The sequence below is a fragment of the Podarcis raffonei genome, chromosome 17 (assembly GCF_027172205.1).
Source record: "Podarcis raffonei isolate rPodRaf1 chromosome 17, rPodRaf1.pri, whole genome shotgun sequence".
NCBI classification, from domain to species: domain Eukaryota; kingdom Metazoa; phylum Chordata; class Lepidosauria; order Squamata; family Lacertidae; genus Podarcis; species Podarcis raffonei.
This window is the reverse complement of record NC_070618.1, coordinates 26074778-26090099: the sequence shown is the minus strand read 5'-3', so window position 1 is coordinate 26090099 and position 15322 is coordinate 26074778. Positions and strand designations below refer to the sequence as shown.

The window sequence follows — 15322 nt, the reverse complement described above, 5'->3', positions numbered from 1 at the left end:
CAACTGCAACCCGGTTTAAGGAGCCATTTGGCACCTATCTTGTATATCTGAGTTTCTAACATTGCACTCTCCTGGAAATCCAGCCACGACTTTAAGATTCACTGCAAACAGGCAGGGAATTATTGGCTGCACAGAACAAATCTCCAGGGGAAGATGAAAAACTTGCAAAGTCCTGGCCAACAGAATCAGGCTGTATTTTGTTGCCCTTTTTCCTGACCTGATCCCAGAAAAAAGTGAGGACCAGGCTAAGGGACCATCTCAGTGTAACTTATCTTATTGATTTATTTTAACAATTTATAACCCACCTTTTCTTTTTTTAAAAAAAAAGTCCAAGACAGCTCATCTAAAGCAATATTTTAAAAATAATATTATTACAGCCAGTTCATATTGCTGCAAATCTCTTAGATCCAAGATTCAAACGTAGCATGTTAATTAAGACAGCACTACTACTATGCTTGACTGGATTACTAAACAAACAGAGCTCTTAGGACTTGATCTTGAAAAAGCACTTTCAAATGCTGCAGAATAAAGAACACTTTCAAGTATTTACTTCAGGAGAGCTAGCCAGGAATTTGGCAAACACATTGCCCCTGCAACATAGCTGCAAGGTTTGCTCAACACAGCTTGATTCCTCTTGCTTCTCACTTGCCTCACTGAGTGAAAGAAACTGATGAACATTTGAAAAAATACACAAACAATTGAAACAAGCCACCTGTGAAAGAGCTGAGAAGCACATTTCAGTTCATGTAAATCTTCCATTCTAAAGTCTATGAAGCTTCAAGTAAATGCTCAGGGCCACAAGCAAGTACATCTTTCAGACTGGTTCTTGTTAGAAAAATAGATGAGCGAGGGAGTGGAAGATATGTTCAACAAGGCTTGGGATAGTTTGTGGAGAATAAGGCTATCCATAGCTACTGACCATGATGCCTATACTTCTGAATACCAGTGGCTGGAACTCAAGCAAGGGGAGTATGCTGTTGAGCTCAGGCCCTGCTTACAGACCTCCTGTGGGCACCTGGTTGAACACCATGAGAACTTGCTGCTAGACTGGGTGGGCCACGGGCTATTCTTATACAGCCACCCTCCCATTGATGCACATTCTACTCACTTGTGACCATCTATATGCACGGCATCAGGAAATACTTCAAACCTGGAAATGGTGGGAGAGAGCTGGAGAGTCCTCGTAGCTCATAAGACCCTCCCTGGAGCCCAAAGAGGATGTTGGTGAGGGCGGATGAAGCCCCAAAGAGACCAGAGGCACAGGGGGGCTTGTTTACGCTGCTCAGCCTCCCTTCCTAACAGATGATGTGCAGGGTAGTGCAGCAGCAGCAGCAACCGCTTTCCCATGCATCTTCCACCCTCCTGCCAGCCCCAGAGCTCCAATTCTAGTTGCACATATTTTTGGATACAGTATTTTTGATATGGATTGAAGAAAGCGTGGCAGAGAGGGCACTTAAAACATGTTTAGAGGGTGGTCCCAACTTTACACAATTTCACTTATGTGCGTGGGGGCCCGGAACTTAACCCCTGTGTAAGTGGGAAGTGGCCTGTGTTTTGAATTGGTCTGGACAAAACACTAAGCCATAGCTTGTAGTTTATCTGCACAAGGCTTGCATTCATTCACTTCCCCTTCTCCTCTCCTCCGCTGGCACAGGAGCAAGGACACCAGAACATAAGCAGTGCCCTGCTGGATCAGGCCATAGGCCCATTTAATCCAGCAAGCATCCTATTCTCAAAAGTGACCAAAAAGAAGCTTGTGGGATGCTTTTAGTTCTGTTGAGAATTAACAGTGGATTATTGTCATGCCTGGATCAAAACTATGCTAAGTCTCTACTATAGCTTAGAGAAATATGTTACACCATGGTTTGAGGTTGTTCCCCCCCCCCAAAAAAAAATCATAGTTAAAATTAACCGAAGTTGCCCTACTGCTTCCACACACTGGCAGGGCCTGCCCATATCTTGGATCTTGGGTCTGCTAGCTATCAGCTGGGCTGACCCAGATTAGGGCACTTACTGGGATATGTTTTGGGGTTGTCATTTTGTTTCTATTTTCTTGAGAGTTCACTTTAGCCATTAAGATAGGCTATAAATATTTGAATAAAGATGTGGATTGTACCCTCAATGAGTTACTGTTTCAGAGAACTCAGCATGAACAAATGAAACCTAGTGAAAAAATACATAGAATACCAAAACTACATACATCCCTATGGGTTAACACAGCTATCTTCTAGGTGAGCAAAACTTGAGAAATCAGGATTTCTGCATTTGATCACTGGTTCAGGGAATGGAGTGCATTCTAACGGTCAGAACATCCATTGGACTGATGGGAATCTTTTATTGTTCCTTGCTTCCTAATGATGCTCAGCATTTGCATAGTGTTCATCTGTCTGTAAATTTCAAAGCTGTTTTCAATGTAGAATTTCTGTGAAATCCCAGGAAACAGATAGCCTAGCCAAACATATATACTTGGCACATTCTTTTGAGAGTTGATGTGGCTAAATAGAGAAAATTTAACTGTTAAGCACTCTGTAGCTCATTGCAGTGTTGGAACATCATTTATCAGACAACTAATTCAAGAGGCAGAAAATCTGCATTAGGATCTATAGAGAGCCACAGCTTTGGTGATAAGCCACTGATAGAACCACTGATAAGCCTCATAGATCTCAATCCACTATAGCTGCAAAACCTAGGGTTAAAGACAACGATCACTTTAGGAACTATGTGAAACAATCCTACGTACTTAAAGGGTAAAGGTAAAGGGACCCCTGACCATTAGGTCCAGTTGTGACCGACTCTGGGGTTGCGGTGCTCATCTCGCTTTATTGGCCAAGGGAGCTGGCGTACAGCTTCCGGGTCATGTGGCCAGCATGACTAAGCCGCTTTTGGCAAACCAGAGCAGTGCACGGAAACGCCGTTTACCTTCCCGCCGGAGCGGTACCTATTTATCTACTTGCACTTTGACGTGCTTTCGAACTGCTAGGTTGGCAGGAGCAGGGACCGAGCAACGGGAGCTCACCCCATCGCGGGGATTCAAACCGCCGACCTTCTGATCGGCAAGTCCTAGGCTCTGTGGTTTAACCCACAGCACCACACTTAGATTGTGCTAAATGATGGGCAATATTCAATTGCACAACAAACTTCTGCTCAAGCAAACAGGGCTTCCTTTTCCTTTTTCCCTCTTGTAGCACCCAAATTCTGCTCTAGAGCATTGGGGTATTTTCTGGATGGGGGAGAAAGCGTCAATAGGAAGAGAGGGAGGGGAATGCCCATCGCTCATCGTTACCTTATAACAATAGGATTAGAAACTCAGAAAATAAGCTTCTATTGGTTTAACACTTCACAGAACTTTTTCAAGAATTAAATTGGGGACTGGGTGTCACACTGTGTATGCCAACTTGTGCTCCTTGGAGGAAAAGTGAAATTTAAAGACAAAACTCATTCCATCAATATGAGAAAGTCAGGTTAATAATTTGGGACTAACCCTTTCCTCACAAGTGTTGGAGAAAGCCACTTCTGTCCCACACCCTTCCAAGCATATAATTCCTTGAATAGGCTCAGAAATGACAAATGACAATATTCCACAGGTCTTGGCAACATACTGAAAATATCTGAAATACTAAGGAGAAGAAGAAAAAGGAAATAGGAGGAGCAGTCATGGTAAAAAAAAGTAGCTTTCAACTCTAAGGACCCTGGCCCTAACCAAATGAAAACTATTCAAAACCGATAATCGTGTTGTATATATCTGTATTTTGGGAGAAGAGGAATGAAGAAAAATATTGCAGGTGCTTTGCCACCATCTGGCAAGTGACAATGGTGTACAGATAGAATAAACTACTTCAAATTTCAACTAGCTTTTCATAAAAATGTTAAAGAATTATGAGCACTGAAGAGTTTATGATCTCACTGCTGAGGTGGTCCTTGTTGACATCAATTTTGTATCAAAGTTTCCATATTTTTAAAGCTTGCATTTGCAAACATGTAGCATCAAAGACAAATAACACTCCCAGTGGGTTCAGGCTTGATGTTCAGCTGTTTCAGAAAGAGAACATGCATGTTTCAGGGGATAGCTGAATATTCATCATTGTACAGAGCCTGAACACCAGGGTCAATTTGTTTGTATTTAATCCATAATGCACTTTTTTTGAAGGCTACTGGTAATGTACTAGTAACTAGCCCAAAGGTTCCCACTTTTCAAAAAGTCAAGCCATGGACCTCTTACTTTTGAAAATGTTGATATTTCTATGATAGTTTTTGTTATGTAAATGGTGTCACCATATCCTCCAACATGTCCCAAGGCAAAAGAGGGCCACGCATTTTCAGAGCCATGCACCTATGAAAGTCACATGACACCCACAAGAGCACAGTGCCAGTGCTAGGTTGGCCTAATAAAAGTATGCCCCTACAGTGGTACTTTGGTTTAAGAACAGCTTAGTTTATGAACAACTTGGATTAAGAACGCTGCAAACCCGGAAGTAGGTGTTTTGGTTTGAGAACTCTGCCTTGGAAGCGGAACATGTTCTGTTGAGTGTATTCCATTTGTAAATCGAGTCCCCCCCCTACAATGGGAAAGCACTCCTTGGTTTAAGAACGCTTTGGTTTAAGAACGGACTTCCGGAATGGATTAAGTTCGTAAACCAAGATACCACTTTATAGGGTTGCAGCCTTAAGATACCATGACACATATTTTAAAAATGAATAATAAATACTTGAGTAGATCAGAAGCATGTAAACCCTGAACATCTGAAGACTGTTGGATCTGTCTAGCCAAATATTGTCTATTCTGACAGGCAGCTGTGTATCTTCCCTATAGGAACAGGACTTGCTTCTTGAGATCCTTTAACTGGAGATGATGGGCATGAAGGTAGGAACTTCTGCATCCAAAGCATATGTTCTATCACTGAGCTGTGGTTGCTTTCCAGTATACCAGATACAAGAAGACAAAGGTACAATAGTAGGATGTAAGGAAACAGGGAAATTATAGAAAGGTAAATCACATGTTTGCACTTAGCCACTCATCTAGCTGCCTGTGAAGAATAAGTATATCCTTCAAACAACCATGCAGAAGCTTTTCTAAACCAGAATCGCGGCAAATAGCATGCCAAAAATTACTAATGAAAGCTTTTTGAAGGAGGCAGCATTGTATCTCTTGTGGTCTTATCTGCAAGTCAGAGCTCAACGGATTATTTTCATCAGTCCTTACTGAAGATGCTGGAAGAGATTCCTACTTTTGAACAACCACTCCAATGAACTGTGTCAATTGGAGGTGACAAAGGAAGCTGGTTTAGAACTAAATGACAAGTTAAAAATAAGTCACCAGGGCTGGATGGCATTCACCCAAGAGTTCCTAAAGAGCTCATATGTGAAACTGCTGATCTTTTAACAAAAATATGCAACTTATCACTAAAATAAATCTTCTTAGAAAAGGACTGGAAGGTAGCCAATGCAGCATCAATTTTTTAAAAAGGATCCAGGGGGGATCCACATAATTACAGACCAGTCAGCCTAACATCTGTCCCAGATAAATTCGTAGAAAACAGGGGGTCCCCTAAGGATCTGTATTGGGACTGGTGCTATTTAACTTATTCATAAATGATCTGGAGTCAAGGGAGAACAGTAAAGTAGCCAGGTTTGCCGATGACACCAATTATTCAGGGTAGTACAGATACTGGAAAGTTTGAAAAAGGATTTCTCCAAACTGCTGGATTGGCCAACAAAATGGCAAATAAGACTGAAAAACAGTAAGTGCAAAAAGTGACGCACATAAATTCTGATGGCTGTGCATACCCAGAAAGTAGGTCTTTAAAGGCATAGCAGAAAGCTCACTGAAAGGGGCAAGTAAAGAAAGTATTAGGAATTATTAGGATATGGGTTGAAAATAAACCAAGAATCACAATGATGTCAGAGAACTGGAAAATATACCCCAAAAAAGACTTAGATGAAGGCGCCCCCAGTGGCACAATGGGTCAGTGTGTCTGGCTGTTAACCAGAAGGTTGGTGGTTTGAGCCCAACCAGGGACAGCTGTGGGCAGGATTCCTGCATTGCAGGGGTTGAACTAGATGGCCCTTGGGGTCCCTTCCAACTCTACAATTCTATGAGGCCAGCTGAGGGGAGTGGCATAAATGCCACTGTGCCATGAGAGAGGATGTGCCACTAGTGGACTTCTACAGGTCGTAGGGAAGGACAAGGCAAGGCAGCCTAAGATTCAGAGGATCCAAAGACCCAACATTATCCTGACACATCCACAAATCAGGCCAGGAGCTGACATAGTTAATTTTCCTCATACTGGTGGCAATTGGGAGAAAGGAGGAGAAAAAGAGAGGGGAGTAACTGGGCAGCAGATTCAGGGAACACAAACACAAAAGACGACTACATGCAATGCATAAATAATGTAAGGAATTCAATGACACACAATGAAGCAATAGCCACAAGATTGGCTTTTTTAATTCACAGATGCATCAATGGCTATTAGTCATGATAGCTTAAAACAGAAGCTGCATGTTCAGAGAAAGGTGACCTCTGCCTATGAAATAAAATAGGGGATGATCATCATCAAACACTGCATTTGAGATTCTTAGATGCATCTAGCTGCCCTTTGAGAATATGTTTCACCAGCTAGGATTTCTACTTCATCCAGCAAAGGAGTTATTACTGACTTGCAGTACCAGGCTGTCATAGGCAGCAATGTCACACATAATATCAGAAGGCATTTTACACACACTTCTAAAATAAAATGTGGAATTTAAACAACCATACAGAGAGCTTGCAATATGAAAGTGGCATCACATATTTGTATCAGGGAGTTAACATTAGGCTGAGTGAGATGGAAGGTGCAGGGAGCAGTGGTGAAAAGGTGGAGGAGCAAGTCATGTGTGCTACCTGGTCTGCCATGCGACCCCTAAGCTAACCTGTTGTCCCATCATCAATACTTATTAATGAGGTTCCATACCTGTGACACGTGCATTTACCACATTTTTTGCTCTATAAGACTCACTTTTTCTCTCCTAAAAAGTAAGGGGAAATGTGTGTGCGTCTTATGGAGCGAATGCAGGCTGCGCGGCTATCACAGAGCCAGAACAGCAAGAGGGATTGCTGCTTTCACTGCGCAGCGAATATTTATTTTCTTGTTTTCCTCCTCCAAAAACTAGGTGTGTCTTGTGGTCTAGTGCGTCTTATAGAGCGAAAAATACGGTAATAATATTTAACTTTTTCAAGTTGCTCTAGCAGCATTCTTATGTAACATTCACCAAGTGGTGGAGTATCTGTGTATACAACAGTGGTGGTGTACAAATCAGTCAGAAGACACTTGCACACAAGCGCAAGTGTAGAACACAGCACCTGTGTTCGGAGTAATGTGTGAACAAGCCTTTTGTAACGTTCATATTCAGGGGAGTCAACGAGACTGCATGGGAATTTGCTTTGGTACTGGATTTTCTCAAGCAATGGAACCAAAGCTGTAGACCAAAATGTACTTATGGCAGGCTTCTCAGCTTCCATATGAAAAATCGTAAGGCCCTTATGAAGAAAGAAGCCATCACAATAACTACTTGTTGTTTCCCTTCCTTATAGTGTGTAGCTTGGCTTACTTGCCTGAGTCATCAGGGACTACAGTGGTACCTCTGGTTACGAACTTAATTCGCTCCGGAGGCTCATTCTTAGCCCGAAACCGTTCTTAACCTGAGTCGCGCTTTTGCTATTGGGGCCTCCTGCTGCCGCCACACGATTTCCGCTCGCATCCCGGGGCAAAGTTCGCTACCAGGAGCATCTACTTCCGGGTTAGTGGAGCTCGTTACCAAAAGCATTCGTAAGGAAGACGGTACGCAACCCAAGGTTCCACTGTATTTGCTCTGCATTCACTTTTTTGTGTCTCTGGGCACAATGATCCCACTTCAGCGTGTGGCTCCTACGGCATGCCTGATGGGGCATGCCCAGGGTTCAAGCCCCACAAGGAGAGAAAGATTCCTGCACTGCAGGGGGGTTGGATTGGATAACCCCTGGGGGTCCCTTACCACTCTACAATTCCAAGGACTCATAAATTCTAGGACCAGGCAGAGGGCCTTCTCGGTAGTGGCGCCCTCCCACCAGATGTCAAGGAAATAAACAACTATCTGACTTTTAGAAGTCATCTGAAAAGTTTTCAATGTTTGATGTTTTATTCTGTTTAATATTCTGTTGAGAGTTGCCCAGAGTGGTTGGGGAAACCCAGTCAGATGGGTGGGGCATAAATAATAAATTGTTATTGTTGTTATCATATAAACTCCAGTCTGGAACGAACAAATTCAAAGGTTGGAGAGCCGTCAATCAGGGATGCTTTAGCTGAGATTCCTGCCTGGCACACGGAGGTGGGGGGGGGGTTGGGGCTGGATGACCCCTGGGGAACCCCTCGCCACTCCAGAACGCTATGATTCCGTGACTCTCCTTCCCTGGAGCTTTTTAAGCAGAGGTTGGATGTCCGTCTGTCAGGGATGCTTTAGCTGAGACTCCTGCCTGGTCGGGGGGCTGGGGTTGGACTGGATGACCTCTGGGGGACCCTCCCCACTCCACACAAAGCTGCGATATTTCCTCCTGCTGCCTACCTGCCTGCCTGCCGAGTGGATGATGGGTTTAGGAGTGAGGGAGGCCCTCCTCTCCCCCGGCCCCCAACGCCCTGCGCCCCTTCCTCCTCCTCCGCCCCCGTACCCACCTGGCACTGGCTCAGCTCCTCCGTCAGGCCCCGCACTTCTTCCTCCAGGGCCAAGACCCGCGACGATGCTGACGCGGCGGGAGCCGGACTCTTCCTCCCCCCTTTGGAAAAAGAAGCCATGCTGAGGAGAAAACCCTTAATTGTAGGGGGGGGCGGCAGTTGGGGGGGAGGCTACGAAGATGAACCTTCGCCTCGCGCGCCACTGAAAATCGAAAGCGCGCCTGCGAACCAATGAGACGAAGGGCTCCGTCGAAGCCCCGCCTCCTCCTCCTCCTCGTCGTCCCGCCTCCCTCTCGCGTCCTTCTGCTCGCTTTTGCTTGCTTTCGAAATGTGTTTCTCCAGAGTGGGAGGGAGGGCGGGCGGCGATAGGAACCACAGGAAAAAGCACGCCGCGTCCAGCATCGCCCGTTTAACGGCTGCAGAGCGGGGATGGAGGGGAGCGGAAGGAGGAAATGCTTTCTCTCTCTTTTTTTAATGTCCCTGCGTCGCTACAGCGCATGCGCAAGTTTTCGCGCCTCAGGCTCCCGCTCTTTTTCCTGTGCGTCTCCTCACTCTGCGCTTTCGCAGCTTCTGTTGCCTCTGAAGAGACACTTGGGACAGAATTTTTTTTGGTGTTCTGTTTGGAAATAGGCCCAATTTACACTGAGAGGGATATGGGGAGAAAAGTTATTATATTCTATTAAATTTCAAAAACTTTCACGTATACACTCCAAAACGTAATAAATTTTCCTTTGGTTCTTTTTCAACTTCCCCACCCGTGTTGTTTTTAACTTCCTCCCCCTTGAACAATTCCTTACCTCAGAGCTTTCCAAATGGTGTTACTAGGTGTGTCCCCACACATTTCGATATTACAATTTATGTCTATGTCCGTATCTCTAATAAGGGGTTAGTTTATAACCTCCAGTTGGCTTGTAAAACCTGAATTCCTGCGTCGTGAAATGCTGCGTGTCTAAAAAGTCTGTCAAAAACATGAAAAGTTTGGAAAACTGCCTTACCCGCTGGATAAGGTATATCTGCATATAGAGTGGTACCTCAGCTTACATACGCTTCAGCTTACAGACTCTGCTAACCCAGAAATAGTGCTTCAGATTAAATACTTTGCTTCAGGATGAGAACAAAAATCGTGCTCCGGTGGCGCGGCAGGAGCGGGAGGCCCCATTGGCTAAAGTGGTGCTTCAGGTTAAGTACAGACCTCCGGAATGAATTAAGTACTTAACCTGAGGTACCACTGTACACACTGGGGTTATAACTTTTAGACTTTTTCCAAAAAAAAAAAGCCTGATTTCCAGTGTCATAAAGGGGTGAACTTTTGCTTAGAAACACTGAAAGGGGGGCTAATTCTCCTCAGCTGTGAACAAAGGTCACCCCGAAATGAAAAGTCACCCTATATGTAACATTACTACTCATAAGTATTTTCACTTGAAGGCCCCGCTGGAGGGGTCCATGGCAGAGAGGCTGCTCCACAATGGATGGAGGAAAAGGTAGCGCCGACCTCATGAGTGACAAAAGGTTTGTGTCTGAAGCGGAGATAGAAGAGCGGCGCAAGCGAAGGCAGGAAGAATGGGAGAACGTTCGGAAATCCGAAGACCCTGAAGACTACGAAAGGCTCCAGGAGCGGAAGGACAAAAAGCAGCAGGAGTTTGAGGAGCAGTTCAGGTTAAAAAATATGATCAGAGGCCTAGACGAAGAGGAGACCAAGTTTCTCGATGAGGTTTCAAGTTCTCACCCTGGGCCAGCAGGGGGATACTGTAGATAGTTTTCACTCAGGTCCGCATATGCAAATAAGGAATTGGAAGTGACGTTCAGTGATTGGATGTGTACAGAAAGTTGTTACTGTTGCTTTGTAGTTGAGCTCTGTATAAGCAGGTTGGCTGAACCCTTCAGCCCAGTTCTGTTCTGGCCTGTGAATAAACAAGAGCCGTTTGAAGAATCGCTGTGTTGTCTGATATGTTCACCCACAACTTAACAAGTACAGAAGCACTTGTCAAAGGTGGGGGTCAGTGCCGACCTGAAGAAGGAGGCAGACAAGAAACCGCCGCCGAAATCAGCAGAAAAGAGCAAGTTCTCAACCCCATGACAAAACAATTCACCCACTTTTCAGAACCACATCAGAGTTGGAGCAGGCTGGATCAGATTTGGATCTCAAGAGAATTAACAATAAGAGTGTCGAAATGCGAGATACAACCCAGAACACTATCTGATCATAGCCCAATAATGTTACATTTAAAATGGGAGACCCAGGGTATGTATAGATGGAGAATGAACGATTATTTATTTGAAAAAGAGGAAGTGATTGAAAAGGCTAAAACCACCTTGAAAGATTACTTTGATGTGAACATTAACAAAGAAACAAATATGGACATAGTATGGGATGCCAGTAAGGCAGTGTTAAGAGGTTTTTTGATACAACAAAATAGTTATAGAAAAAAGGTGAGAGAGCAAAAAAAGAAGAGTTAATTACACAAATGAGAGAATGCGAAAAGAATCTGATAAAAAAACCGAATGACGAAAGAAATAAGCAATTGTCTAAGATGTTACAAACACAATACTCAACATTAATAAATCAGGAGGTGGAATGGGGAATTAAGTTAATGAAACAAAAAATTTTCAAGTCTGCAAATAAAACTGGTAAATTTCTGGCGTGGCAACTAAGAAAAAGGAGAAAACAAAACGTAATCAATAAAATAAAAGTAGAAGAACAAGTCTTGGAAGATCCTAATGAAATAAAAAAGAGCTTCCTTAAATTCTATGAAAAGTTATATAAAAGAGAAGAAGAAGATATAATAGAAATAGGAAAATACATAGAAGAAAATAGAATTAACAGCATATCGGAGGAGGAAAGAAGCCTATTAAATAAACCCATAAAAGTAGAGGAAATCCAGGAGGCGATAAAGAAGACGAAACTGGGGAAAGCTCCGGGGCCAGATGGCCTATCGGCCAAGTATTACAAAGTCTTAGAAGAACTTTTAACACCGGTGCTCTGTGAAGTAATGAATGAGATTCTAAGAGGAGGAAGAATACCAGCGTCCTGGAAAGAAGCACATATTACGCTAATACCGAAACCTGACTCAGATAAACTTAACATCAAAAACTACAGACCGATTTCATTATTAAATAATGATTATAAGATCTTCGCAGATGTAATGGCGAGTCGACTTAAAAAGTGCTTAGCTAAACTCATTCACAATGATCAAGCTGGTTTTTTACCTAATAGGCAAATAAAAGACAACATAAGACATACAATAAACCTTATTGAATACTTAGAATGGAAAAATGAAATTCCCGCGGTATTAATGTTCATTGACGCCGAAAAGGCTTTTGACAATGTATCCTGGCTTTTTCTAATAAAATGTTTGGAAATGACAGGGATAGAGGGCACATTCCTGGAAGGAATAAAAGCAGTTTACTCACAACAAAGCGCTAAATTAATTATCAACAATAACTTAACAGAATCCTTTGAAATTTCAAAGGGTACAAGACAGGGGTGCCCTCTATCACCTCTTTTGTTTATTTTGGTGTTGGAAATAATCACAAATAAGATAAGGAAAACTTCGGAGATACGCGGTATAAGAATTGGAGTGAAAGTATACAAATTAAAAGCATATGCCGATGATCTTATGTTGTCGCTGGAAGACCCAAAAAAAAGTGTCGGTAAAGTGTTAGATTTGCTAGAAGAATTTGGAAAATTATCCGGCTTTAAATTAAATAGAGTAAAAACTAAAATGATGACCAAAAATATGTCAGAAGAGGTAAAAAACCAACTTGAATCACAGACGGGGATTAAAGCAACTAGAAAAATAAAATACCTCGGAATTTGGCTAACGACGAAGAATATAAATTTAATGGAAGACAACTACACAAACACCTGGAAAGAAATAAAGAAAGACCTGGACACCTGGAACAGAATAAAGCTATCCTGGTTGGGAAGAATGGCAGCAATTAAGATGAGTTTATTACCGAGATTGCTGTTTTTATTTCAAAATTTACCGATAATCAGGGGAACCTCAGTTTTTAAAGATTGGCAGAAAATACTCTCCAAATTTATTTGGCAAGGGAAAAGGCCAAGAATTAGATTCAAATTACTTACAGATCAAAGAGACAGGGGAGGATTTGCAGTTCCAAATTTAAAGTTGTATTATGAAGCTTCCTGCCTTTGTTGGGTTAAAGATTGGATTGTCATCAAAAACACAGACCTGTTAGACTTAGAAGGATTCAATATAAGATTTGGTTGGCACGCTTATTTGTGGCGCAATAAGGAAAAGGTCCACAAAGGATTTTCTAATCATATTATTAGAGGGCCACTGTTGGAAGTATGGGAGAGAAACAAAAAATTACTGGGAAAAAATACCCCTTGGTGGTTATCACCCATCGATATATTGACAAGAAAAAATACAAACATTGAAGGAGAAAGATGGACGTATGAAGATTTGCTAGTAAAAACAGAAAATGGATGGAAGATTAGGCCATATGAAGAGGTAAAGAATAAACTGACAGGTTGGATCCAATTTCACCAAATTAATGCTATGTGGACTGAGGACAAAAAGAACAGGATGAATGATAAAAAATCCAGATTCCAGGTAGAAATATTAGAAAGCAAATCAAAACTCCTATCAAAAATGTACAGCCAATTGCTTGAATGGGACACCAAGGATGAGGAAATAAAGGAAGTAATGGTGAAATGGGCAATAGACATTGGATACAACATAGAATTTGATAAGTGGAAGAAGCTCTGGAACAAAGGTATGAAATTCTCGGCATGTACAACACTTAGAGAGAATATGTATAAAATGATGTACAGGTGGTACATTACGCCTGTAAAATTAGATAAAATGTACAAAACCGGGGACAAATTATGTTGGAAATGTAAGATCAAGGAAGGCAATTTCTATCACATGTGGTGGTCGTGTGAGGTAATTAGAAAGTTTTGGGAATCTATTTACAATGAACTAAAAAAAATATTTAAATATACCTTCACAAAAAAACCCGAGGCCTTCCTCTTGGGGATAATTGGAGAAGAAATTAAAAAGGAAGACCAAACACTTTTCCAATACGCAACAGTGGCTGCTAGAACACTAATAGCACAAAATTGGAAGACAGCAAAAATCCCAACTATAAATGAGTGGCAATCTAAACTATTTGACTATATAGAGTTGGCAAAAATGACACAGAAAATAAGAAATCAAAATGGTACAAAGTTTAATAATGAATGGAACAAATTTATGACATATATTGAAACAGATGTAAAAAACCTAAAAATCACAGTAGGCTCGATATAACGCTTGTGACGTAAAGAGTTTTAAGAAAACGAAACTGCAGATAGTAAATTTATTGTAATATATTCCAAAACTGAGTTGAAGGGAAGTCAATTATTGTTATGTGATTTAGTTATTTAATTACTGTAAGTTTAATTTGTTTGTATCTTATGTTATGTACTGTTTTTCCTTTTGTTTTTTTTTTTGTTTTTTTCTCTTTACTTTTTCGTGTTCTGTTTGCCTTTTTTTGTTGTTTTAATGTTTGGTGTTGTATAATGAAACCAATAAAAATTATTTAAAAAAAGAAAAGAAAAGAGCAAGTTCTCACAGGCAAAGCTGTTGGCTGGAGCTGTGAAACGTCGGAGTTCAGAAGGTGCCAACAGTGTGAAAAGACTGAAACTCGATCCAGATCCTGACCATGACAAGACTCCAGAAAGGCCGCCTTGTGTTCCTCTGAGCAACGGCTCCATGAGCGGCTCTGCCCTCCACTGGCTGCTGTCTGCATTGGGATCCTGCCGAGCCTCGGGGCCTACTCTGGGAGCAGTGACTCAGAGTCCAGCTCAGACAGCGAAGGGACCATCAACTCCACCGGGAAGATCGTCTCTCCGTGTTTCGGGGAAGCAACTTCTTTGATGCTCCACTGTAGACGTCTTCCCAGCCCCTTAGAAGCATGGGTAGGGATGCTCGTCATTTCTCTGTTTCCATCCCAACCATCCCCTAGACTCGCAACTTCTGTTCTCCTGTCTCTTTTATTTTCCAGAGAATACCAAAATAATGTACTGAATCAGTCTTTGTGCGTGTCTCTCTTCATGTCCCCTGTCCTTCTCTCCGCTCTAAGACTTGTGTTCAGTTTGGAGGGAGTACAGATTAGGGGCATAGCTGTTAACTTTCAGATTTGAAAAAAGGGGATCAGCAGCCTCACAGTCTTTGGGATATCTAATGGGATAGCAGCGGGAAACAGCAGGAAACGGCGCTGGAATAAGGGAATTTCCCGCAGAAAAAGGGGAGGTTGACAGCTATGTTTGGGGGAGACATACATCTTCAATATCCATAAAATCTAGAAAAGCATCCATTGTACCAACAGCAACAAAATACTTGAGGCTTCTGAGGTTTACAGATGAGAACAGGAAATTCCTTGTATTTTTAAAAAGATTCAATGAATGAAAAGATTGTTTGCTGGGGGTGTTCCGAGTTGGTTTTACAAAGAAGCATTTTTAGGGTGTTGCTGTCTGGCAGGTGCTAACATATGGGTTGGATCTCTCTCTCTCTTTAGTTTTTAAGTATTGGTTTTGTTGTGGGGAGAGTGCAAAATCGAGCAGATGGTAATGTGGATTGCCACGACACTGTAACGAAGTTTTAGTGTTGCATCTGATTAAAGAACTCCTAAAA

At 42.3% G+C, this 15322-nt stretch overlaps 1 protein-coding gene and 1 pseudogene across 8 annotated transcripts in view; one reads left to right on the top strand and one right to left on the bottom strand.

The window, feature by feature from the left end:
• LOC128405330 (endophilin-A1) overlaps positions 1-8839 on the bottom strand; it is a 277258-nt gene extending 268419 nt beyond the window's left edge. For 7 of the 8 annotated variants that reach the window (XR_008328267.1, XM_053371855.1, XM_053371856.1 and 4 more), the window contains exon 1: positions 8682-8839. Coding sequence is in view for 6 of the 8 variants with exons in the window: in XM_053371855.1 (XP_053227830.1) it covers positions 8682-8801 (120 nt within the window). In the remaining 2 variants the exon portion in view is untranslated. The remainder of the gene's footprint in view (positions 1-8681) is intronic. The other variant, XM_053371858.1, reaches the window with a different exon arrangement.
• A 1267-nt stretch (positions 8840-10106) lies between these two features.
• Positions 10107-14723, top strand: LOC128405160 (PSME3-interacting protein-like; annotated as a pseudogene).
• Positions 14724-15322: the final 599 nt, after the last annotated feature.